Below are 26359 nucleotides of genomic sequence, written 5' to 3'. Positions count from 1 at the left end.
GGGGTACCCCTGGTAACACCATTCAAAGGGACAAGCTGTAGCAGCAGTGAGAAATAGAGATCTTCTGATATGGGTACCCCCAGACCATGGGACACTGGGAAACAGGGGTACCCCTGGTAACAATCAGAAGAGCACTGGTGAAGAGGACAATCTCTGGCAGCAGTGAGAAATAGGGATCCTCTAGTAGGTTAGCTGTAGAACGTGGGTACCCCTGATAATAATGAGTGGACACTGGGGAATAGGGGTGCCCCTAGTAATAATCAGAAGAGCTCTAGTGAAGAGGACAGTCTCTGTCAGACGTGAGAAATCGGGATCCTCTGATGATAGGAAAGGTTGGCTGTAGAAGGTGGGTACCCCTGATAATAATGAGGGGACACGGGGGAACAGGGCTACTTCTAGAAACCGTCAGAGGACACCGTGGATTGGGAGACGAGTGAAGAACGCAGCACTCAGGACGGCTTCCCATTCAGAGAAGCAGTCAGATATTTGACAAGGACGGGAAGCGTTGTGAAGGTTATTCATTGAGGGAAGGTGAATTCCACCATCCCCTCCCCCGGCAGTGTAGAGGCAGCGTTACGGATTATCACCCACTGATGAACGGCCACCCGGGGGCACATTATACACATAGCTGGTGTGAATAGACAAATACAATACAAGTGCATTGGCGATTGTCATTCAGCATCTCCCTGACATATAGAGGAGGAGGTGGAAAGCTCACCGTGTACTCCATGGACCCCTTCGGCTTCTGGAAGGACATTCGCCGCCCATCTTTCTTCTCGAGGATCTTCTTCTGCCCGGTATCTGCACGATAATGAGAGACACGCGTTATGTTCATATTCCTCATTCACCAGCTGCCGCCAGACATTCCCAGGCTCTCTCCGGAGCTGAGACTCAGATGCTGCCGCGCTGAGGATATAAATTGTGTGACAAGTGTAAGCGAGTCTGGCTACGCGCGCTGCTCTCTGAAATAGCGGGACCCCAATCACCAGGACCACAGCCTCGTATAATGATGAATGTACAGAACGATGCAAGAGAGTTACAGTCTGAAGCAAGTTGTGGAATGGACTGTGAGAGTTGCAATACCAGAATCAGTCCCTGCTCAATACCAGCAGAACCCACCCCTGCCTGGTGATAACCACCAGAACCCACCCCTGGCCAGTACCAGCAGAACCCACCCCTGGCCAGTACCAGCAGAACCCACCCCTGCCTGGTGATAACCACCAGAACCCACCCCTGGCCAGTACCAGCAGAACCCACCCCTAGCCAGTACCAGCAGAACCCACCTCTTCCTGATAACCACTAGAAGAACTCACCCCTGGCCAGTACCAGCAGAACCCACCCCTGGCCAGTACCAGCAGAACCCACGCCCGGCCAGTACCAGCAGAACCCACGCCCGGCCAGTACCAGCAGAACCCACGCCCGGCCAGTACCAGCAGAACCCACCTCTTCCTGATAACTACCAGAAGAACCCACCCCTAACCAGTACCAGAAGAACCCACCCCTGGCCAGTACCAGCAGGACTCACTCCTGGCCAGTACCAGCAGTACCCATCCCTGCCTGATAACCACCAGAACCCACCACTAGCCAGTGCAGCAGAACCCACCTCTTCCTTATAACCACCAGAAGAACCCACCACTGGCCAGTACCAGCAGAACCCACCCCTGGCTAGTACCAGCAGAACCCACCGCTGCCTGATAACCTTCAGAAGAACCTACCCCTAGCCAGTACCACCAGAAACCACCTCTGCCTGATAACCACCAGGAGAAGCCATCTCTAACCAGTACCAGCAGAGCTCACCCTTGCCTGATGACCACCAGCTTGGAGACTTAACATTACAGGCGTTGTGGTGGGCTGGAAATTGTAATGGTAGGTATACACCATGCAATTACCCATCAGAATGACAGGTCGAATCGATAATTTCCGACATGTCCAATTTGCTCCCGATCGATAACTGGATCGATTTTCGGATCAATACTGCACAAATCCAGTTATGGATCGGGAGCAGATCGTACATGTTGATCTGATGGGAACTTGTAGTATTAAGAACTGTTCACTGAGCCACAGCCAATCAGGACCTGTAGGTTCCCGGATTATTAACCACTACCAGATAGCAGCAGAACAGCAGCTGCTGGCTTTGATTGACTTAATTTCTTCCCCTTCCTTCATCGCTATACAAGGTTCAGACATGTATCTCCTAATTACAGAATGCTGCTCTGAACGCTAAGCCATGGCTGGCGGGAGTGGGCGCTATCCGCTGTAGGAGGGGCATGCTGCCTGTAAGCTAGCTCCGATTGCCAAACGGACTACTCGTTTTGACACACTGCGTCTTCATCAGATGAAACGCCTGATATAAACTAAACTAGCAAACCCCAGAAAAGCATCTTTAAATGTCCCGCCAGGGCCCCCTATTGGTACACTTATTACACCAATGAGAATAATTACGGAGAATGAGGATTTTCATTATTATAATAAATAGACCAAGGGGGCCCCGGGTGGGACATTTAAAGATGCTTTGCTGGGGCTTGCTAGGTTAGTATAGCAAGTGGTAGCAATAGGGAACAACTTGTGCATCGGGGATCTTAAAGGTCCAGAGGCTATTGGCGTGGGAACATTAAAGGTAAGCATTGTTGGTTAAGAATAGTGCAATGCTTTTCTCTTTGTTGTGCTATTTTTTTTTTTAACTGGGTAAGAGGTACAGAAATAGCCCTAACCCATTTCACCTGGGTAGAGGGTGGGCATATAGGGTCCCCTTGTTAATGGGGACCCCAGATACCATCAGGAACCCCTCCTGGGGCCTACACCCACATTGTCCTTTGCACCGGAGATGGGGATAAACCACTTGTCCACAGATTGGATACGGGTTCTGTGGGAGAAAGGGAGGCTTTGATGACCCTCTCTTCCAGAGCCCCCACACCATGGTCCATGCAGGTTGGTATAGTGCACTATAGTATAGTTGGTATAGTATACTGCTGAGCCCGGAGATGGGGATAAACCACTTGTCCACAGATTGGATACGGGTTCTGTGGGAGAAAGGGAGGCTTTGATGACCCTCTCTTCCAGAGCCCCCACACCATGGTCCATGCAGGTTGGTATAGTGCACTATAGTATAGTTGGTATAGTATACTGCTGAGCCCCGCACAGTCCGGGATCCACATTCTGGCTATACCAGCCTGCATGGATGAGAAGGAAACTTGGGAGGGGGAACCCCACACTGTTAAAATGTATATAAAGAACTTGGAACAAGCAGTGTGTACTGCAGCAAAAAACAATTTTCTACCTTCAATGTTCTTTATTGAATTTTCAAGATGAAATACAAATATTTCCAAAACTTGCAATACTGTTGCAATTATCCTTGTAAGGAAAAAAAACTATTTTCTAAAAAAAAAAAAATATTTTTTTTCTAGTTGTTCCAACTATTCTGCTAAGCTCAGCAGTTATGACTTTAATGTAAATAATACCTAGCAGGTTTGGCAATAATAATCTTAATAATAATAATTGCAGTATTTGTATAGCGCCTTTCTCCTGTCGGACTTAAAGCGCTTGCAAGGCAGCCACTAGAGCACACTCAGTAGGCAGTAGCAGTGTAAGGAGACTTGCCCAAGAAACTCCTTACTGAAATAGGTGCTGGCTTACTGAACAGGCAGAGCTGAGATTTGAACCCAGGTCTCCTGTGTCAGAGACAGAGCCCTTAACCATTACACCATCCAGCCACTGATAGTATGTCTTCGAGCTTTGCAATAAACAGCTAAGCTCAGCAGTTATGACTTTAATGTAAATAACAGAATTCCGCTATTACAAATTCCAATTTGGAACGCCGAATTCTAAAGTGAAACTCGAAATTCGTAATTCTGTGGAATTTGATGCTCATCCTTAATGGTAAGTATAGCTGGTATTTCCAGATGCAGGTAATGACATTTGTTTGATGAATGCATTATGGACAAGTTTGCTGCTCAGCAACTGAAAAATATCACAGCTAAGGGGGAACCCCAACACCACCCTCTGGATTCCACACCACAAAACACCATCAGGAAGTGAAGAGAATCCGCTCTCAGCACACCAGTCAGCAGGTCTGATACAAGCTGGCGGAGGGCCCGACCGATTTCTCCTGAAGGAGCAGTTTATGCTTCCAGCAGATGAGAGGATAATGAAACCGGCTTAATACCAGGGGATGGCAGGAGCACAGGCACAGTACAGAGCGTGCACATTACACAGCACTACTGGCTCAGCAACTTCTACAAAAGATCAGACTGCGATAAGCCAGTCAACTTTAAAGCAGACCTGAACTCAGAACTTCCTCTCTGCTCTAAAAGATCAGCAACAGCATAATAACCTTTACAGGACAGCTGTAGTGAGAAGTATATGGAGGGCAGGCTGCCATATTTTTGACCAGAGTACCAGAGTAGACAGAGAACCATTACCAGTTGCCTGGCAGCCCTGCTTGTCTATTTGGATGCAGTAGAGTCTGAATAAGACCAGGAACAAGCATGCAGCTAACCTTGTCAGATCTGACAACAATGTCAGAAACACCTGATTTTCGTATGCTTGTTCAGGGGCTATGGCTAAAAGTATTAGATGCAGAGGATCAGCAGGACAGCTAGGAAATTGGTATTGCTTAAAAAAAAAAAAAAAAAATAATAATAATAATATGGCAGCCTCCATATCCCTCTTGCTTCAGTTGTCCTTTAAAGAAAACATTTCTTTGTTAGTTCTAGTTCACATTGTAAATCGCAGCGATTGCGATTAGCAATTCTGTAAGCACTTTTCTAAGCACTTTCTGGGCGATTTTCGTGTAGAAAATCGTTTTTCTAAGTGCTTTTATGTAGCAATGTTTTGTACACTTCCTGACATCAAGCAGGAAGTGAACTCTTTGACCTGGAATACAATGTATTTATATTCATTAAAGCGCTCAGCAAATTGCTTTTCAAATCGCTTTTTCAAGCGCTTAGCGATTTTGCTATTCTTTCTAATGAATCAGAAACGCGCTGGAAAAGGTGCAGGAGCCACGTTTGCGATTGGATAGAAAGCTCATCGCTTATGTAAGAACACTCACATAAGCTAACAAATGAGCTTATCAGCAGTGGCAGTCATGTGACACAGGGGAGATATCAAATTACAACTTGTGATTAGAAACAAATGAGGGGCATTAGACGGGCCAATTACACACAGGGTGCAATTCTCTCTGTTTTCCTTCTGTCCTGTGCAAGAGTTCAGCTCCACTTTAAGAGAGTTCAGTACACAGTGTATGGTGCCATTTACACAAGCACAGGAAGATGCATTGTCTGGGCAGTAGCCCATCAACCAGCACACAAAACCAAGGGCAACCATTACTTGGCTACCAGGTGCATAATACGTACATTGTCTGTACATTCTGTAAATATAAAAATAACACACACACTTTTGCAGTTGTTTTTTTTTTAAGCGCCGGCAATTTTCAAAAAGCGCTTGTGCAATGATTCCCTAGTAGTAGGATGGAGCCGCTTGTGCTGGCCAGAAAAAGCCCAGCCTGAGCAGCTCCGTGCTACTTCCCAGGCACAAGCCATTAGTAGCTACGCAGTACAGCCAAGCTTTCATCAAACAGCCCTTGTTGAGGAGGTTCGGGGGGTCCCAGCACTAGAATGCTGAAGTGGAAGGGGACGGGGGAAGCCTCTAGATTATCCAGAGGATTCCCGGATCTAATAAGGCAAGTCGTCACAAGATATGCAATGCTAGATGTTTAGGGTCTGAGCACACTGCTCCGTGGCCCAGCATGCAATGCGCAGGGTAGTCAGAAAATGCATTGTTGGCACTGATGGACACACTGATGCGCTGCACGCATTTTGCACACAACGCAAAGCTGTTCCTTTCAGCAAAGTTAAATAAGGTGGTGCTGCAATGGAGAGCTATGCAGGTTCCATGCATTTTTGTAACTTACGGCCTCCTGCATTGCTGAGCAAAGGGCAGGGCGCTCAGATCCAAACCATGTACATACCATGATCCAATACTGCAAACATGATCTACTTACCCAATACACACATCTACATTCCCTGGTGGCACGGCACAGCCATCAGTCACTACCATCTCCAGTGTGCTGAGAACACTTTTCCTGGTAAGACACTTGCAGTAAGGTATGCCAGAAACTCTGCTTCATGTTCTAAAAACTCCAGCCACTGGTCCAGGTTAGCAATCATTAACCCTTTAGGATTCATGCCAAGTAATCTCACTACTTACCACATCTACACCATGGACTGCCTCATCTAACACCATGTCCACAACACAAGGAATGGGAGAAAAATCTGTTTACTTAGCAAGATTCAATAAAAATATAGGACATATCGGGGCACCTCTGAGACCTCTGTGCCTTGCAATAGGAGGAAAATGTTAAGTCATCAAGAGCTGGTGTAGTGTGAATAAATGCAGTGTGAAAGCCAACGAGAAAAGAATATCCTACATCCTGCCGGGTCGGGGGAGTTAAGACACAGCAGTAGCCAGAGCTCAGCTCTCTCCATTATATACATCAGTGAGCTGACTTCTCATGTGAGAAGACAAAGTAAAGTGACCTCTTACTGTTACCCCAATAATCAGCAGCCTAAAAGAAAGCCTCGCAACCCTGGAGAGATTCAGCACAACATGGGCACTTCCCATATATATATACATAGACATGTGACTATGGTAGGGACTAGATTGTGAGCCCCTCTGAGGGACGGTTAGTGACAAGACCATATACTCTGTACTGCGCTGCATACTATGTTGGTGCTACATAAAATGCAAAATTATGTGTTTACAAAACAAAAAAAACTCAGCCCACAGTGCATACTTCAAGTAATAGGATCTGCTAACTTGGCCGTCTACTGTTGTCGATAGTTTAATAGTTTAAAGCACACCTGAACTGAAAGGGATATGTAGCCTGACATTTATTTCCAGATTGCCTGGATGTCCTGCTGCGCCTCGGTTTCTAAAGGCAGCCATTAGCAATACAATCTTGAAAATCAATCTGAAATGATCGGTCATGCCCATTGACCACCAAATTCCTGCTAACCAATCTGATTGATGCCAAGAAAACATATCGAATTCCATTAATATGCTCTACGCCTACGCCAACCTGTACAGCCAAGCACCACATCCGATATTGCTCCAGTATATCACAATAGTCAGCCAATGTATTTAGGGGAGCTTACAATGTAATCTCTGCCATCGTGTCACTAGCTGAGGATTTTAAAATCTATTTCCTGTTGTTATGTCACTAGCTGTATTCAGATTAGCTTACAATCTAGTCCCTGCCGTCATATCACTAGCTGTACCTGGGTGAGTTTACAATCTACTTCCGGCCAACATGTCACTAACTATCCACAGAGGAGCTTACAAACTACTCCCTGCCATACTGACACTAAAGGGGCCCATACACTTTACGATTTACCCGCCGATATACAGCAGATTCGATCACTGTGATCGAATCCGCTGTGAAATCGTTGCGCAAACCCTGACCAAACAATCGATTTCCATCCGAAATCGATCGCTCATATTGATCTGTCTGTGCGGAAGATTTTGTTCGATCGCTGGTGGATTGGGAGTGCGTTGATAGCGGCGTTCGAATGTCCGACGACCAACGCTAGCAGCAATACATTACCTGTTCCGCCGGCGCGTGTCCCCGCGGTCACTTCTCCGCGCTGGGCTCCAGCTGGCTTCACTTACTTCCTGTCCCGACAGGAAGTTTAAACAGTAGAACGCCCTCCACTGTTTAAACTTCCCCCGACAAAAAGTAAAGTGAAGCTGGAGCCCAGAGCGGAGAAGAGACAGTGGAGACCGAGGGACTCACGCTGGCTGGATCAGGTAATGTATACGGGGGCGGCGGCGGCAGCTCCACAGATTGTGAACCGGTTTCTTAGTGAAAACAATTCAAAATCTGTTTGCAGTGTAGGCAGCCAATAGATCCCTCTTTGATCAGCTCACAGAGGGATCTATCTGCTGGTCGATCTGGTGGCAATCGACCAGTGTATGTTAGCCTTAACTGTACTTGGAGGAGTTTACAATCTAATCCCTGGCATCAATCATGTCACTGGGGGGGTGGGGGGAGTGTGTTTTTTCAGAAGGGGGGGGGGAGCGGCTGGTGATAGTTGGCCTTGGCCTGTAAAACGTACAAATCCAGCCATGGCGTCCGAACTACCTGCGACCCAGTGCCCCTTCCTCACACCAAGCAGATGTGTGGAGCTGAAATACCACTTAGACTTTAAAAAGTATTTTAGGGCAGTGCACAATCCAAGATTGCCGGTCCCAATCTGTTTAATGGCAGCCATGGCCAATATATAGGCCCAGAAAATGAGGGGGGACCCTCATAGCCTATCCCCACCTAAGAAAAGGAGGGGAGAGGGTCAAACAGATCCATCTCCACCAATTATGTAGACATACAAGTATAGATTATGAAAGATCTGATGATGTCAGCCCCAAGCATCTGGGCCATATTTATGAAGCACCGGAACAAACAATCATAAAATATGCATAAAATCAAAGTACGTGCATTAAGAAAACCAATGACAAAAAGGGAGGAAAGAAACAGGCTAAGGACATGGCCTTCACCACAATAATTATGCACCACCTAGGTTCTATGGAGTTCTAGTACCCATACAGAAAATCCACGTGGCCTCTAGAGAGTGGCCTCTTATAAGATTATGATTTGTCTGTCTGTGTGCTGACAAATGCTTTGGGCTAACCATCATCAGATCTTTTCATAAATCTATATTTATATATCTAATTAATGGAAATAGATCTGCTCAACTCCCCTCCCCCCTTCTTGGGTGGGGCTATGGGTCCAGTGTCCACCCCTCATTTCTGTCCATATATATTGGCCATTACTGCTATGAAACAACACTGATTAACCTCCCTGGTGATAATCTCAAGCTATGCTCGGGCTAGCCGCTGAGAGCTCCATGCAGAGTATAGCGCGCAGCGGGAGTTATTACTCCCTTCCCGGGGGATCCAGATGTCGGTAGCCACTCTCCTTCCTGTCCTCCGAGGCTCTAAATCACTCTGATGAGATCGCAGTCATTGATCTCACCAGAGAGTTACAGCGCCACCCGGAGGACGGAGGTAAAATTACAGCGGGAGGCAAGTCAGAGCAGGGGTTGCTGCAGAGACTCTGGCAGCATGATTTTTTTCCTCGATTTTAGGGTCTGAAAAGTTTTAAAAAGATCCTAAAATCCAGAAATAATCATACCGCCAAGACTAGTCTTTTGTCTGAAACCTGTCAACTATGTGTCCCGATATCTAACTTTGGATATGTCCGTAAACAGAGCTTTCCACTTGGGCAATGTGTGGATTTTCTTTACTCATCCAATCACCCTCACATCAAGCAGACTCTTTCTTGGCAGGACTTTAAAGGGAACCAACGATGAAAGGGATATGAAGGCTACCATATTTATTTCCTTTTAAATAATACCAGTTACCTAGCAGCCCTCTTGATCCTGTGTCTCTAATACTGACCCTGTGTCTCTGTGACCCCAAACAAGCATGCAGCAGATCTGGTCCTCTGACTCAGCTGACTTTACTGGATTAGCCATATGCTTATTCCAGGGCTTTGACTCAGACACCACTTATGCCAGAAGATCAACAGGGCAGCAAGGCAACTAGCATTGTTTAGAAGGAAATAAATATGGCAGCCTCCATTTCCCTCTCACCTCGGGTTCTCTTTAAAGGACAACTGTAGTAAGAGGGTTATGAAAGCTGCCATGTTTATTTCCTTTTAAACAATACCAGTTGCCTGGCAGCCCTGCTGTTCTATTTGGCTGCAGTAGTGTTTAAATAACACCAGAAACAAGCATGTGGCTATCTGGCCGGGAAAATACAGCATTCGGTATTTTATACTTTTGTGTGCTAATTCATAAAGATTTTCACAGCTGCGATGGAAGTGAGGTAAATTACCGAAGCCCAACTGTCGGTAACATCAGAAGAGTAGCTGCCTGTGTTGTTACATGTATTGTTACATTTATTTATTGTATTTATAAAGCACCGCCATATTACGCAGCACTGGACATTAGTTTAGTTTACAGACAATATTTAGGGGTGACATACAGCAATAAGACAATACAGGAATACATGCAAACCAGATCACGCAGCACAGTATGAGTCCAAGGTAATGCTTAGTCAGTCACTAGATGGGAGCATGGAGATTAGGCAAGTTGAGTTCACTCAGATCCATAGGATGGGTGCACAGTAATGGAGGTGCATAATCAGGTAGGACACAAAAGGAGGAGAACCCTGCCCAAAGGCTTACAATCTAGAGGGAGAGGTAAGGACACGGAAGGTAGAGGACCAGAGTTCAGCTGCGGGTTTAGAGCACTTGTGAGGGGTGGTAGGCCAGAGTGAAAAGGTGAGTTTTAAAGGGCCCAAGAGATTACATGCTGTCCTGCCCTACAGAGAAAGCATTACAATATAAGAGGCAACCAACTTCCCTTTAGATGTGCATGTTTTGTTATACTGCCTCTGCTTGCCCTGAATCAGCTCTGTATCTGTCTATTAGTCTTTCTTAACAATCTATTTAATTGTCACAGCTTAGAAGAATTTCAAGAAACTTTACACATGCCAGGCTTTGTGATGTTCACCTCCAGCTAATACACATCTTAAAGTGACTCTGTAACAAAAATTACAACGTTTTTTCTACCATCCTACAAGTTCCTAAACCTATTCTAATCTGTTATGGCTCACTGCAGCACTTTGTACTATCACGGTCTCTGTAATAAATCAATGTATCTTTCCCCTGTCAGACTTGTCGGCCTGTGTCTGGAAGGCTGCCAACTCTTCCGTGCTGGTCTGTTCCTCTATGCACACTCCAGTGTGTGTTTTATTTACATAAGCCAGCAGCTTCTCTGCTATCTTATCAGTGATAACAGAGGAGGATTTTTATCCAGCTCTCTTCTAAGCTGTGAAAGTAGCTGGCTGACACATACTGAGGAATTACAAACACAGGCACAGGCAGAGCTGTCTGCAGGAAGCCTGTAATGTTCAGTGCATGAGAGAAGAAGGGGACAGAAGGTAAACACACAAATGATCTTTTGAGATTCAAAAGGAAAGCTGTATACAGCCTGCCTGTGTATGGATGTATTTTCTATGTGTGGACATATTGTATATCAATCTACTTCCTGTTTTGGTGGCCATTTTGTTTGTTTATAAACAAACTTTTTAAAACTATTTTTGACTACTTTTAATGCGGCGGGGAGTGGCGAAATTGTGACAGAGGGTAATAGGAGATGTCCCCTAACACACTGGTATGTTTACTTTTGTGCGATTTTAACAATACAGATTCTCTTTAAAGAGACACTGAAGCGGAAAAAAAAATATGATATAGTGAATTGGTTGTGTACTATGAATAATTACTAGAAGATTAGCAGCAAAGAAAATATTCTCATACTTTTATTTTCAGGTATATAGTGTTTTTTCTAACATTGCATCATTCTATAATATGTGCAGATTACACAACACTCAGCATTCAAAATGAGTCTTTCAGAGCAGTCTGTGAAGTAATGACCTCTCCTCTAGCAGAAGAAAAGTAAATAGTCCAGGAACAGTTGAGATAATAAAAGTCAGATAACAGCCCTCTCCACGACTAAAGGTGCCCATACACTCGTCAGATTGGCAGCAGATAGATAAGAAATGCATCTGATGGTCTATCTGATGCGTTTTTAGAACATTTTTTACCAGGATAGAATTCCAACAGATTTCAGTTTGAAATCTATTGAAATTCGATCTGATGGCATTTTTTTGCCATCAGATTTCCATTAAAGGAATACTTAAGTCAAAAAAAAAAAATGACATTTACTCACCTGGGGCATCCCTCAGCACCCCGAAGCTGGATGGTGCCCTCGCAGCCCCGCTCCGATCGTCCTGTCCCCGCCGGCGGCTACTTCCGGTTCGGCGACAGCCGCCGACAGGCTGGGAACGCGGCTGATTTTCCGCGTTCCCAGCCGCTGCTATCACTCTCTATGCTGCTATAGCGTATATATAGACGCTATAGCAGCATAGAAAGTGATAGCAGCGGCTGGGAACGCGGAAAATCAGCCGCGTTCCCAGCCTGTCGGCGGCTGTCGCCGAACCGGAAGTAGCCGCCGGCGGGGACAGGACGATCGGAGCGGGGCTGCGAGGGCACAATCCAGCTTCGGGGTGCTGAGGGATGCCCCAGGTGAGTAAATGTCATTTTTTTTTTTTGACTTAAGTATTCCTTTAAGGCCAATGCAAACTGATAAGCAATCTCTTCAGATCGACCTAAATTTTCCACCCTGCAAGTTCGATGGAAATCCATCGAAATCGATCGAAATCGGCCATCGATCGGTCGATTGGCCAACCGATTTGCAATCGATCAATCGATGGATCGATCGGTCGGCCAGAAAATCGGCTGAGTGTATGGGCTGCTTAACTTAGTCGGAGAGCTTAATGGCTTGTTTGCATGGAGATAACAACTGGAGTTTCTCAACTCTTCCTGTACTGGAAACAATTACACTGATGTATCTGATCTTAATGTTTTATTTCTTAGCTGTGCTACACATACAAATCATAATATCATCATTTTTTTTTCGCTTCAGTGTCTCTTTAAAAGCAGGAACCCAAGATGTTAAACAGCCACACACAGCCTAAGGTATTTAGGGGAAGCCTTGTTTGTTCCCATCGCTCTTTGCTCTCTTATCACCACTTCAAAGCAGGCGTATGTTCCGTGTCATTACCGCCTGTTCTAATCTTTATGAATTGAAATTTACTGACATGTGTTGAGGTAATTACTGCACAAGTTGGTAATTTACCTCACTGCTCGGGAATTTCAGCTTTTCATGCGGTACCTGCTTTTATGAATTGACATTTTGTTAAAGCTAATGGGAACCGGTTTAAAAAAAAAAAAAAAAAAGTCAGATACTCACCTAAGGAGAGGGAGGCTCTGGGTCCCATAGAGCATTTCCTCTCCTCTCCCGGTGCCGGCTGCTGTCCTGGCTCCCCCGTAGCGGTATTCGACCGTTTTGGTCAAATATCGCTGTCTCCCGGCTGAAGGAAGGCTTCATAAATGCTTTGGGAGCCCGAGTGCTCCCGAAGACGGGCCGCTCTACACTGCACACGCGCTCTCTATGACGCACTCGCGTGTGCGCTGCCTGTCTTCGGGAGGACTCGGCTCCCGAAGACTTCTGAAGTCCCCACGGTTGCGGAAGCGAACAGGGAAGACAGTGCGGCATGGAGGGAGCCGTGAGAGGAATGGCTCATTAGGACCAAGCCTTCCCTCTCCTTAGGTGAGTATCTGCTTCTTTTTTTTTTTTTTTAAACGGGGTTACATTAGCTTTAAGTGCTCAGTAAAGTCAACTGTTTTCTGCATTACCGAATGTGGTAATGCTTTATGAATGATAGCTCAAGTCAGAAACACCTGACCTGCTGTGTGCTTGTTCAGGGTCTATGGCTAAAAGTATTGGAGGCATAAAACCAGCAGGAAAGCCAAGCAACTGGTATTGCTTTAAAGGAAATAAATATGGCAGCCTCCACATACCACTTGCTTCAGTTCTCCTTTAAGATAAACCTACAGTGATCTGCAAATAAATTAGACTGGAAGTTTTGAAGCAAACCGGTGTCAAAAATTACCGTACTAAGAAAAATGTAAGAGCAGATATAACAAGTGATAATTAGAAGCAACCTTGTCTGGTTTTATAATTGTGTTCTGTAAGTTTCGTACTTCATGTTCTAAATCTCTGACAGTCGCAGGAAGTCTGTCCCCTGGATTTACCTTCCCCAGTGTACGCGAGAGTGAATGTTTATTCCCGCAAACTGTTTGTCCTGCTTCCAGCTGTCATTGTTGCAGAGTTGGTTTATAAATGGAGACAAGAAGCATGACTGATTGCTACAGGCAACAAACACAGACACTTCCCACACATGGGGCCCCAGGGTGTAGTTTTTTATCTCTCACAAGAAGAGAGATGCTTGGAGCCATATTTGTGCACTTGCAGCATAACAAAAAAAAAAGTTGAGTACTGCATGCAAAACAGTCATCTCTTGAATGATTCGCTTCCCAGAGGATTTTCAAGATCAGATCAGAGCACACAGATTTAGTTTACAAACATTCACATACCACAATCTGAATACACGAAAATGGTGAAGGGGAGGGGGGGGGGTGTTAGAAACTCAGATAAGAGCTTGTTCACAAGGTAGGCTTGTAAGGCCAGGGACCTCTTCCTATTGTTTCCTATTTTGCTGTAATTTACCATATGAACGTGTACCAATTTTGGCAATATCTCAAACCACACTATGTACCGTAGGTACAGTATTTGTACTTGTATTGCTGGATGTCAGGATTGTACAGTGTCTTGAACTGCAGATGTATCTGTAGTCCCCAATATTTGCTTTGTACTATGTACAGCGCTACGGAACAGGTTGCGCTCTATAAATAAAAAAAATAATAATAGTAATAATAATAACACACACAGTGTACCTGCAGGTAAGAAAAGTGCCCCTAGGGGGTACTCAGCTCAGGAGGTGGAAACCTCTGGGTCCTAAAGTGGCTTCCCCCATCCTCCTCTTCAGTCTGGTTCCAGTGGTGGTACTCCCGAAAGTTTATTTTTTACCGCCATGCACATGCATGCAAGTTATGCAAGTTCTGTCTCGCTCGGTTTTCTTCAGAAGTAGCCGGGTCGAGCCAAGTCCACGATACTGTGCAGGAGCAAATTGTCTGAGCAGTGTCACATGGCTGTCCCCAGTACAGCGCCGCTGCTGATCGCAGCGCTGTACTACATGTAAAGATGACGGTTTTGCCGTCTAACAGTCTCCTGAGCAGCAATCACCGCTCGGAGACTGAAGGCGGGGCAGAGCTCCGCCCCCCGAGCAGAAGATGCGCACAGCCTGCGCGCGATCTCCTGCAAACTGCAGCCCCAGGACTTGACGCCAATTGGCATTAGGCGGTCCTGGGGCTGCCGTAGCGGCCACCCCTATTGGCGTGGAGCGGTCTACATACATACCTCGGGCTTCCTCCAGCCCCCTTCGGCCTGATCGCTCCCTACTCGCCAGCAACTGGACCGCCAGTCGGCGCATACAACATGAATGTGGCGGAAGTGCGGCCTGGCCACGCATGCACAGTTGGACCCGGACCAGAGGACTTTGAGGCCCCATCTCATGTTCCCTTTAAATCAAAAATCTGATCTGCATGCTGGTTCAGGGTCTATGGCTAGAAGTATTAGAGGCAGAGAAGCAGGGCAGCCAGGAAATTTGCACAGTTTAAAAGTAGGGATGATCAATGAGATGCAAATATTTCCTAGTTGATGCAAACGTATGCAATTTTTTATGCAAATATAAGCAGTTTAAAAATGGACCAATCCATTTAAACCTGGGTTGACTGGCCCATTTTTGAAACTGCATATATTTGCATAAAAATTTGCATAAATTCAAAAGCATCTGCATATCATTGATCATCCCTATTTAAGAGGAAATAATTATGGCAGCTTCCATATCCCTCACATAAATGACCATCTGCATGTTGCCAGCTGAGTGGTCTGCTGGATCACAATATACATGCATACACTGTGGTCCCTGTTCCTGGCAGTGGGATCTGTCCATGCCAAAGGCAAATAAACTTGCAGTCACTGTTACTAAACTTCAAGCATTCAGATTTGCCATCTCAGCCTCTGTCAACCAGCCGTTACAAAGAACATGCAGGCACAGAATGCAATCTCACACAAATCAGTGGTGAACTTATGACCAAACTTACAGACACTGGTAATACTAACTCTGTACATGTACTATGGTTGTCGGCCAGAGCCTGCCATCGCTGAGAGTCTAGCGTGTGTACAGCGGCCTTGATGCATTGGCTAGAGATCCAGACAACTGCATCGTCTTGTTGGATCACTGGCTGAAGACCATGGTTCTACTCCTTACCTCTCCTGCTCAATGCTGTACCTCACTGCCATCCCACCACTGCCCTCCATAGCAATGGAATGTGTTCTTGGCTTAAAGGGAATCTGAAGTGAAAATAAACTTGTGATATAATGATTTGTATGTGTAGTACAGCTAAGAAATAGAACATAAGAAGCACAGATATGAGTCTCATATTGTTTCCAGTACAGGAAGAGTTAAGAAACTTCAGTTCTCTATGCAACCGAGCTTCACCAAGTTCTCCAACCAAGCTTGGTTGGCTACAGTGCTGTTTTCTGAAGCACTTATCTCAACCTCTCTCATTGTTTCTTGGACAAAAAGTAGGGATAATAAAAATTGCACCCTGCAGAAAGAAAACACAGAGACAACAGGAGCCCAAATGGTGCAGTATGTCACAGTACCAGAAGTATGTAAAATAGGCGATCGTATTATACTCACAAAGGTGGGCTGCAGAAGGGCAACCGACCACTAGAAGCAGGTAGAGATGTATAACCCCGACTCCACTCGGGTGACCAGACGGAGCTGGTGGTGGTCGCACTCTTGATAAAAGGCAAACCTCAAATGACCTAAATTGGTCAAAGAGGGTTGACCCCCCCTCCAAAAGGAGGGTGAAGGCACAAGGTAAAGGGGGAAGAGGCGCCCGGAGCAGATAAAATACGTTAAAAACAAATAAAATGAAAAAAGTGAGGTGGCTTACCTCAATGAAGACAAATTCACGTATTAATAGAATTTTATTGCACTGGCAACGCGTTTCGTGGGTGCATACCCACTTCCTCAGGCCAAATAGCAGTGCCTACAATCATCAGACAAGGCGCTTAATGCCACAACACTAACAGCATATCAAAAACATAAATCTACCTTTAACAAATACTACAGACAACATTGTATAATGAGAATCAAAAAATACATAAATAATAACAGCATTCAAACAAATGTATGCATATAGAATTTGATTTCAACTATCAGAGGCAACTATCAGTGCCAGAGCAGTTACATGCAAAGAGAAACTCCAACCAAGAATTAAACTTTATCCCAATCAGTAGCTGATACCCCCTTTTACATGAGAAATATAATGATTTTCATAAACAGACCATCAGGGGGCGCTGTGTGACTGATTTTGTGCTGAAACCCCTCCCACAAGAAGCTCTGAGTACCGCGGTACTCTGGGCAAACTGCCACAATGTAACAATGTTCACAGACAGGAATTAGCTGTTTACAGCTGTCTCTAACAGCCAAAACAGTTAACAGCAGCTACATAACCTGCTCACAGTAAAAATGTCACCATGTAATAAATGTCAGAATGTAAATCGGGGAGAGGAAAGATTTTACAATAAGCAAACACTGACTAAATCATTTATACATAATTATTGAAAAATGAAGCACGTTTTTATTACATTATTTTCACTGGAGTTCCTCTTTAAATAAGGTTATAATATGCACATAAAATACATGACTGTAGTGCATTCAACGCTCATATGCTTTGCATAAATTTGCATGCACGTGTAGCGGATGTGGTTCCATTTAAACAAAAGTTATTTTAGTACATGAGGTCATGTTAAAATATGTGCATAATACACAAGTATAAAAGCTAATGCTATAGGAACGCATAAAAAAATATATATAAAAAGATTAAACATTAAATCTCATAGACTAGGCATACTACACATTAAACAAATGCAGCTGCACTGGAGTAAGTCCCCAGTGTAATACTGCTTATAAAAATAGCATGTCATTAATAAATAAGAACAAAAGCATGTGCCTAAAGATAAATGTGCTATATGGTCCTGTGGTGTATGGTTCCAGGGAGGGCTGCATGAATGGAACACTGCAAAAGGGTAAAGGGGGACAGAGCGGTGTGCATCATATCAACAGGATAAGTAAATGCACCATATAAACAGCATTCTGCGGTATATGCTGCACTGTATAAATGACACTCTGCGTGACGTAAATGCTTACGTAGAATGTTTAGCATAGGGAAAAGGGTATATGTTGTGCTGTATAAACAGCACTCTGTATAAAAAGAGATTAGCATGGCAGTGGAAGGGGATAAACACTGTGGTGGATAGTGTAATGGTTAAAGGCTCTGCCTCTGACAAGGGAGACCAGGGTTCGAATCTTGGCTCTGCCTGTTAAGTAAGCCAGCACCTATTCAGCAGGAGACCTTAGGCAAGTCTCCCTAACACTGCCTATAGACGCGCCCTAGTGGCTGCAGCTCTGGCGCTTTGAGTCCACCAGGAGAAAAGCGCCATATAAGTGTTTGTCTTTTACTCTATGCCCATAAGACAATATACATGTAGTTGGAGCATAACACCATAAGAGGGAGCAAGTTGATTAATTAAGCAAGTACATTTCTTACCTAATAGTGCTTGTAGCCACAAATAAGGCACCTCTATTTTTCCAGGTAGTGGTGCCTATCCTAAATAGCTTTAGATTTAATCAGCAGCTGTCTCAGATCAGAGGCAGACTGCTGTGATTGGTTAGTGTCATGGTGTCATCACACATGACATCAGATGCTCTAATAGTCATTTTAGGTAATGGCAACTCGCCCATAGTATAAAGACTGGAATTTTCCGGCCACCAAAGGGAGCAAGAGTCTAGGGAAAGATTCAGACATTAGTAGTGACTTGTGTAAGGAAAAGTCACCAGCAGGGAGCTCTAAGTGATAGGAATAATATATATATATAAAAATAAATAAATACGTAAATAAATAATAATATAAAAAAATGTAATAAAAAATAAGTACATCATCATCGTAATAATAATACTTTAACCATTTCAGCCCGCGGGGATTTTTCACCTTATGCATCGGAGCAATTTTCATCTCCCATTCATTCGCTAATAACTTTATCACTACTTATCACAATTTATTGATCTATATCTTGTTTTTTCCGCCACTAATTAGGCTTTCTGTGGGTGGTACATTTTGCTAAGAGCCACTTTACCGTAAATGCATTTTAACAGGATTAATAAGAAAAAAATGGAAAAAATTAATTATTTCTCAGTTTTCGGCCATTATAGCTTTAAAATAATCCACGCTACCATAATTAAAACCTATATATTTTATTTGCCCGTATGTCTCGGTTATTATACCATTTAAATTTTGTCCCTATCACAATGTATGGCGCCAATATTTTATTTGAAAATTAAGGTGCATTGTCTCCGTTTTGCGTCCATCACTATTTACAAGCTAATAATTTTAAAAATGTTTGTAGTTTACCCCCTTCGAATGCATATTTTAAAAGTTCAGACCCTTAGGTAACTATGGTTTTTTTTTTTGCTTTGTTTTTTTAATTGTAATTTTTTTTTTTTTTAACATTAAAAATTTTATTTGGGTAATATTTTAGTGTGGGACATAAACAGTTAATTTTTAATGTTGTAAAATGTGTAATTGTAATGTAAAAAATGTGCAGATGTAGTTTTACTATTTGGCCACAAGATGGCCACCTTCGTTTTTAGTTTCCCTCCTTTTACTTCTCGCTAAGCGGAAGTACAAGGGGGATGCGGAAATCTGTCCGTGCAGAAGAGTCGGAGCCTCACAGGTGAGCGCTTCGGTTTTTCTGTGGTGGAAAGGGATCGGTGATCGGGAACCATGTTCCCTTTCACTGATCCCAGGGCTACCAGGGGACACAGCGGGGATGCGGGGGCGCGCCCGCGATTGCGGGCAGGAGCACGCCCAAGTGCGGGAGCGCTGCAGAGCTGCTGCCCAGGCGGCGGAAATGGTTTAAAAAAAAAAAAAGGGGGGGGGGAAAGGAGAGGTTATTTTGGGAATGATATCATTTGTACTAATATAAATAAATTAAACTTATATATAGGGGACAGATAGGATAAAAATTATATTGAGAAATTGCATATATTATTATGTAAGGTAAGTATCTCCAAATATGGATATCTAATTAATAGTTGTGTTCTAGGCATTCATTTAAACCTTCTGGTTTTAAAGTTCTAAGCGTGTATATCCAGAACATTCCCCTGGCTCTCAGTTGGGTGATATAATTGGATGAGGGGGACAAGGGAAATATTCGCTCAACAGGTATAAAGGACATGAGTGATGGATCAGAATTATGGAATTCAGAAAAGTGTCGCGAAAGGCTATGTTTGGGAAAGGATTTCTCATTGTTTCTTGTTTAAAGAGAACCAGAGATGAAGCACCCTCTTGTATTTTACCTTATAAATCAGTGGGAACATGACAGTAAACACCTAATCTGCCCTTTGTTTCATTGTTCTCTGTGTAATCTGACTGTTATCACGTCTGATAAGAATCCCCGACTGAGAAGTCAGGCTGCTCCGTCTAGCTTTGCTACAGAAAGATTATAGCTAAGTCTGTCTTCTGTGGTGTTATTTCAAGCCCAAGCCTGCCCCCTTGTGGCTTTGCTATAATGACTCAGCAATAATCATTCCCAGCAAAGCCAGATTTAATTGCTCAGTCTGGGATTCTTGTGACTGCTGTTAACAGACACTTTTAGCAGTGAGGAGGAAACAGAGAGCATGGTAAGTGTTTTCTCTAATGTTCTTACTGATATACATGGTAAAATACACAAGGGTGCTTCCTCTCTGGTTCCCTTTAAGTTTTTACTGCAGGAAAGTTCAAAGGGACATTAGCTCTGCTCTGTTTTATAGTTCAAAATACAGAGAGTGTAGTTTGTACACTGCAAATATTAGAGAATGATGCAATATACCTGAAAATAAAAATATGAGACTTTTCTTTGCTATTAATGTTCTATGAATTACAGGATCTTCTCAAAAAATTAGCATATTGTGATAAAGTTCATTATTTTCTGTAATGTACTGATAAACATTAGACTTTCATATATTTTAGATTCAAATACACACAACTAAAGTCGTTCAAGCCTTTTATTGTTTTAATATTGATGATTTTGGCTTACAGCTCATGAAAACCCAAATTTCCTATCTCAAAAAATTAGCATATTTCATCCGACCAATAAAAGTGTTTTTAAAACAAAAAAAGTCAACGTTCAAATAATTATGTTCAGTTATGCACTCAATACTTGGTCGGGAATCCTTTTGCTGAAAAGCTTTATGGAGATGAAGATTTCATTTTTCAGCATGACCTGGCACCTGCTCACAGTGCCAAAACCACTGGTAAATGGTTTACTGACCATGGTATTACTGTGCTCAATTGGCCTGCCAACTCTCCTGACCGGAACCCCATAGAGAATCTGTGGGATATTGTGAAGAGAAAGTTGAGAGACGCTAGACCCAACACTCTGGATGAGCTTAAGGCCGCTATCGAAGCATCCTGGGCCTCCATAACACCAGAGCAGTGTCACGGCTGATTGCCTCCATGCCACGCCGCATTGAAGCAGTCATTTCTGCAAAAAGATTCCCGACCAAGTATTGAGTGCATAACTGAACATAATTATTTGAAGGTTGACTTTTTTTGTTTTAAAAACACTTTTTTCTTTTATTGGTCGGATGAAATATGCTAATTTTTTGAGATAGGAAATTTGGGTTTCATGAGCCAAAATCATCATGAGCCAAAATCAGCCAAAATCATCAGTGTTAAAACAATAAAAGGCTTGAACGACTTCAGTTGTGTGTATTTGAATCTAAAATATATGAAAGTCTAATGTTTATCAGTACATTACAGAAAATAATGAACTTTATCACAATATGCTAATTTTTTGAGAAGATCCTGTATATGTACTACACACACAATTCATTATATCATACGTTTTTTTCTCTTCGGTGTCACTTTAAGGGCCCATTCACACTAGAGCGTTTTGCCGTGATTTCAGCAAAACGCTCAAATGCTAGCGGTTTTTAAAAGCCGCAAACCGCAAACGCGTCGCCTGCACCATTTTCAGGCAATATCCCAGCGATCACGTTTCAGTCCTATAGAAGCGCTAAACGCAATCGTGACAAAATCACCGCAGTGTTCAGTGATTTTTCCGCGGAAAAATCACTCCTGCAAAACGCCGGCAAAAATCGCCGTCGTTTTGCAAACGCAAGTATGAATGGGCCCTAAAGGCTAGCAACGCACCTGTTCATCACTCAGTCCCAAACTGTAACCAGAAGCACTGGGTACTGATGCATGCAGGCGACAGTTCTCCAACGTGTGTAAGAGGCTTTACACTAGGCAGCACAAAGTCTCCCTAGGAGGTGTGCATTGTTTTGCCTGTCACACAGAAGATCAACTTATTGGTATTAAAACAAGAGAGATGTTTATAGAAAAGCTATGATAAGGAAATACTGGCAATTTGCATATGAGATAAATGAGGAATAAAACAGAAGTCACCATTGTTTGCCCTGCTGGTGAGAGCATGCCAGAACCAGATCCCAGTCCTGCAAGCTGGTTTATGTGTGAAGCAAAACACCACATGTAACACCAGAGAGGCAAAGTGTTCTAATCTAAAACACTAGAAAGTAATGCAGAAGTTTGTGAATGCAAAGTGTAGTGAATCACTCATCAGCGGGGGTGTGAGTGTGGGTGTGTCTGGGGAAGGGGGGGTTACTAAACAGATGTTAAAGGATACCTGAAGTGACATGTGACATAATGAGATAGACGTGGGTATGTACAGTGCCTAGCACACAAATAACTATGCTGTGTTCCTTTTTTCTCTTTCTCTGACTGAAAGAGTTAAATATCAGGTATGTAAGTGGCCGACTCAGACAGGAAGTGACTATAGTGTGACCCTCACTGATAAGAAATTACCCCTTTTACCTCTTTCCTGCTCTCAGAAGCCATTTTCTGCTAGGAAAGGGTTTTATAGTTGGAATTTCTTATCAGTGAGGGTCACACTGTAGTCACTTCCTGTCTGAGTCAGGACTGAGTCACTTACATACCTGATATTTAACTCTTTCAGGCAGAGAAAGAAAAAAGGAACACAGCATAGTTATCTGTGTACTAGGCATTGTACATACCCATGTCTATCTCATCATATCACTTTGGGTATCCTTTAAACAACACCTGAAGTGAGAGGGATATGGTGGCTGCATTATTTCTTTCCTTTAAAACAATGCCTGGTATCCTGATCTTTATGGCATCAGTAGTATCTGAATCACACACCTGAAACAACCATGTGGCCATTCCAGTCAGACTTCAGTCAAACCTCTGACCTGCATGCTTGCTCAGGGCCCATGGCTACAAGTATTAACCTGTTAGCATCTTCAAACAAAAGATTTCATTTGAAGATGCGCACTAATTTTAACCTCAGCCGGTAGAACTCCTGCTGTCTAATGAGGTACTTCAGAGTGGGCGGCAGGGAGCGGTTACAGTTACCTGTTCCCAATGCTTGACCGCCTTCTCCTCTTCATCCACCTGTAGTGCAGTGCCACCCGGTGGTAATAGAGGGGTAATGCAAGAGTCTCTTCCACCACCAGGTGGCACTGCACCGCTGACACTACCTTCTGAGCCGGGAGTGTAGCGCCTCCCTGTCTCTCTCTGTGCCCAGTCAGTGTCTCTCTGTGCCCGCTCTGTGTCTCTCTCTGTACTTTCCCCCGTGTCTCTGTGCCTCCTCTGGATCTCTGTGCCCGCTCGCGGGTTGGGTGCTGCCATACACACACAATTATCAATTGAGGTGGTCAAAATTAGCCGATTCAGCCGACTTTAGTCGAATATGTATACAAGCCTTTCGAGGCAAAGGAACAGCAGGATAGCCAGGCTATCATTGGCATTGTTTAAAAGGAAATATATACAGTATGTCAGCCTCCACATTCCCCTCTAATTTCAAGTGTGCTTTCAACTTGTTACTGGGACCACTGAGATTTCTCGGTCATCCAGTATCCTGCTGCAGAGACTGGTAACTACTTCTGGAACATTAGTTCATTTGCTGTGTTGCTCAGATTTATTGCTCATCTGTTGTTGAATCAGTGGCAACTAGTGTGTTGCTGTGTGACCAGATTCTGGCCAGTTATGTGAGTAGTGCGTGTCCAATAAAACTCTGCCTGTCAGGTTCAGCTACATCCATGGTTGTGTGCTTTCTCAGCCCTGGTACCCGTGGATTGTAACGCATACATATAGATCCAGCAGATGCAGCCACCAGTAACAAGGGAGATCTTTTGGGCCCACCAAGAGCAGGGCTGTGGAATCTGATTTGGAGTAATTTTAGGGAACTGGATTCGGAGTTGGAGGTTTCATAAACTGAGGAGTCAGATGATTTTTGTACCGACTCTACAGCCCTGGTAAGGAGTCTGAGTCGAGGAGTCAATGCACTTTTGGGTACCTGGAGTTGGATGTATTTTGCACCAACTCCACAGCCCTGATCAAGGGACGGCAAACTGATAGTATCATCAGACTAAAAGAATCGTTCTGAAATTCAGATTGACGTTACGATCAAACAATCCTTTGCTGTTGATCAGCAGCATTAACAGTACCCGATCCATCGTACGGTCAATTGTTTGGGAGATTGTGCCGTTAATCTGCACCTTAAGGCTTGGGACCCACTAGCAGTGCTTTGCAGGAAATTGCAAAGTGCCTGCGATTTTACGAATTGCAGAAGTGCTGCAATTTCACCCTGATTTTTTGAGAAATTGTGATTTGGCTCTGCAGCCACTGATGTTCCTATATCGCTCCCAAAATGCTGCGTGCAAACGGTAAGCGCTGAAAAATCGCTCCCAGTGGGATACTGACCCCAAGTCACACAGGTGAGAACTTTACATAACAGTTACCAGCTCTGTTACCAGTGACTCTGGGATGCCTTAAAATTGCATGGCCTTTGGAAAAATAATGAAAATCATGATGACCTGTACACAGTGTGGCGTTTTTAGAAAAAAAAAAAAAAAAGCAATCGCGGTGGCTGCTGCGCTTTTAAAGCGTGGCACCTACAAAAAAAAATTGCAATGCATTCGATTTTCGTTGCATTTTTAGGTCAACAATTAGGAAAGCAGGAAAAGATAGCCTCAGCAAAATCGCAATCGCATATGCACAAAAAAATGCAAGCAGAATTTTGATTAAAGAACACAATCGCCTCGCACTGCGTTTGCGCTTGTGATTTTCAGTGTGTACAAGCCCTTACTATTCACTGGGTTTTTTGTATACAGTATAATCTTATTATAGTAAACTCTGATATTGTAAGCATTCGGGTATAATAAACTAAAGTATAGGTCCCAGCCAAGGCCCATAAGTATATGGAGTATTGCCTGGTATGGGAAACTCTGGTATAATAGAACCTCTGTTATAGTAACAGGCACCCTTGTGTTGCTTTGGGGGCATGTGAAGAGCAGGGCACTCAGAAGTGCAGAGATCTCACCAGAATCCCAGGAGCATAGCAAGAAACAGAAGATTTCTCTCTCCATCCGCTAAACATGTAAATCTCAGCACAGCGGGTGGAGCGGGCACAGAACGGCTGTTGTATTGTTACATGTGCAGGAAGAGGGAGCTGACTTCCTTCCCTCATTAGGGAGGGTTGTCACACAGAGACAACAAGCTGCACAGCGCTCACTATACAGCCATCTGCTGCTCTGTATACGGCAGCCGTACCGCCTACTCCCCTCACTGATGAGAAACAGCTATATTCAGCCCTGGACATGGGACATCACATAGTGCAGTCATGCTAAACAGGGGTGGGGGCTCCTACAAGGAATTCCAGGGGCACCCCCCTGCAGGAGATCAGGAGGCGCATTTCCAATGCTCCCCCGCAGCGCCCTCTACTGGCAGGTCTGCTGCTCTGTATCCTACTCCCTACACTGATGAGGAACCGCTATATTCAGCCCTGGAAGTGGGACATCACATAGTGCAGTCATGCTAAACAGGGGTGGGGGCTCCTACAAGGAATTCCAGAGGCACCCCCCTGCAGGAGATCAGGAGGCACATTTCCAATGCTCCCCCGCAGCGCCCTCTACTGGCAGGTCTGCTGCTCTGTATCCTACTCCCTACACTGATGAGGAACCGCTATATTCAGCCCTGGAAGTGGGACATCACATAGTGCAGTCATGCTAAACAGGGGTGGGGGCTCCTACAAGGAATTCCGGGGTACCCCCCTGCAGGAGATCAGGAGGCACATTGCCAATGCTCCTCTGCAGCGCCCTCTGCTGGCAGACCTGATGTCCTGTCTGACCAATGCCTGAAGCAACTGTGCTCTACAGTGAGGGGCCACAGTCTATGCAACTCAGAATACATCGTGGGCTTCAACCACTAAACCGTGATAACTCATATCACAGCCGTTTTGGAGCGCATTTTCACGTTTGCGTGCGATCACGAATTTTCATGAGAAAACGTGATTTTTGCGCGGAAACGCTAATTTTCACTAAAAAACGCAACCGTATAGGCAGGTGTTGTTCAACATTATTACAGTGAGTATCCCTTTGTGAAAGACAGTATTCGCCAAGTATCCCCTACTGTGTGTAGTTACACCTCAAGTACCCACGGATACACATCTATGAGCTGGCAGTGTTCCAGAAATGTGTTTATTAAAGGCTTCTCAACATTCCTTCATGGTTTTAACAAATTAGAAACGTTTTTTCAGTTTTGAATACACATGATTTATTTACAAAGTGTACCTGTAGAGAAAAAAGTAGCCTAAATGAATACTTTCTCTTAGTAGAGGAT

At 44.1% G+C, this 26359-nt stretch overlaps 1 protein-coding gene across 4 annotated transcripts in view; it reads right to left on the bottom strand.

The window, feature by feature from the left end:
* Window positions 1-26359, bottom strand: part of OXR1 (oxidation resistance 1) — a 546053-nt gene that overhangs the window by 112752 nt on the left and 406942 nt on the right. For all 4 annotated transcript variants that reach the window (XM_068237908.1, XM_068237907.1, XM_068237910.1 and 1 more), the window contains one exon: window positions 719-801. In XM_068237908.1, the coding sequence (XP_068094009.1) occupies window positions 719-801 (83 nt within the window). The remainder of the gene's footprint in view (window positions 1-718; window positions 802-26359) is intronic.

This window comes from Hyperolius riggenbachi, chromosome 5 (genome assembly GCF_040937935.1).
Source record: "Hyperolius riggenbachi isolate aHypRig1 chromosome 5, aHypRig1.pri, whole genome shotgun sequence".
In the NCBI taxonomy this organism is placed as follows: Eukaryota; Metazoa; Chordata; class Amphibia; order Anura; family Hyperoliidae; genus Hyperolius; species Hyperolius riggenbachi.
This window is presented reverse-complemented; position numbering and strand designations above follow the sequence as displayed.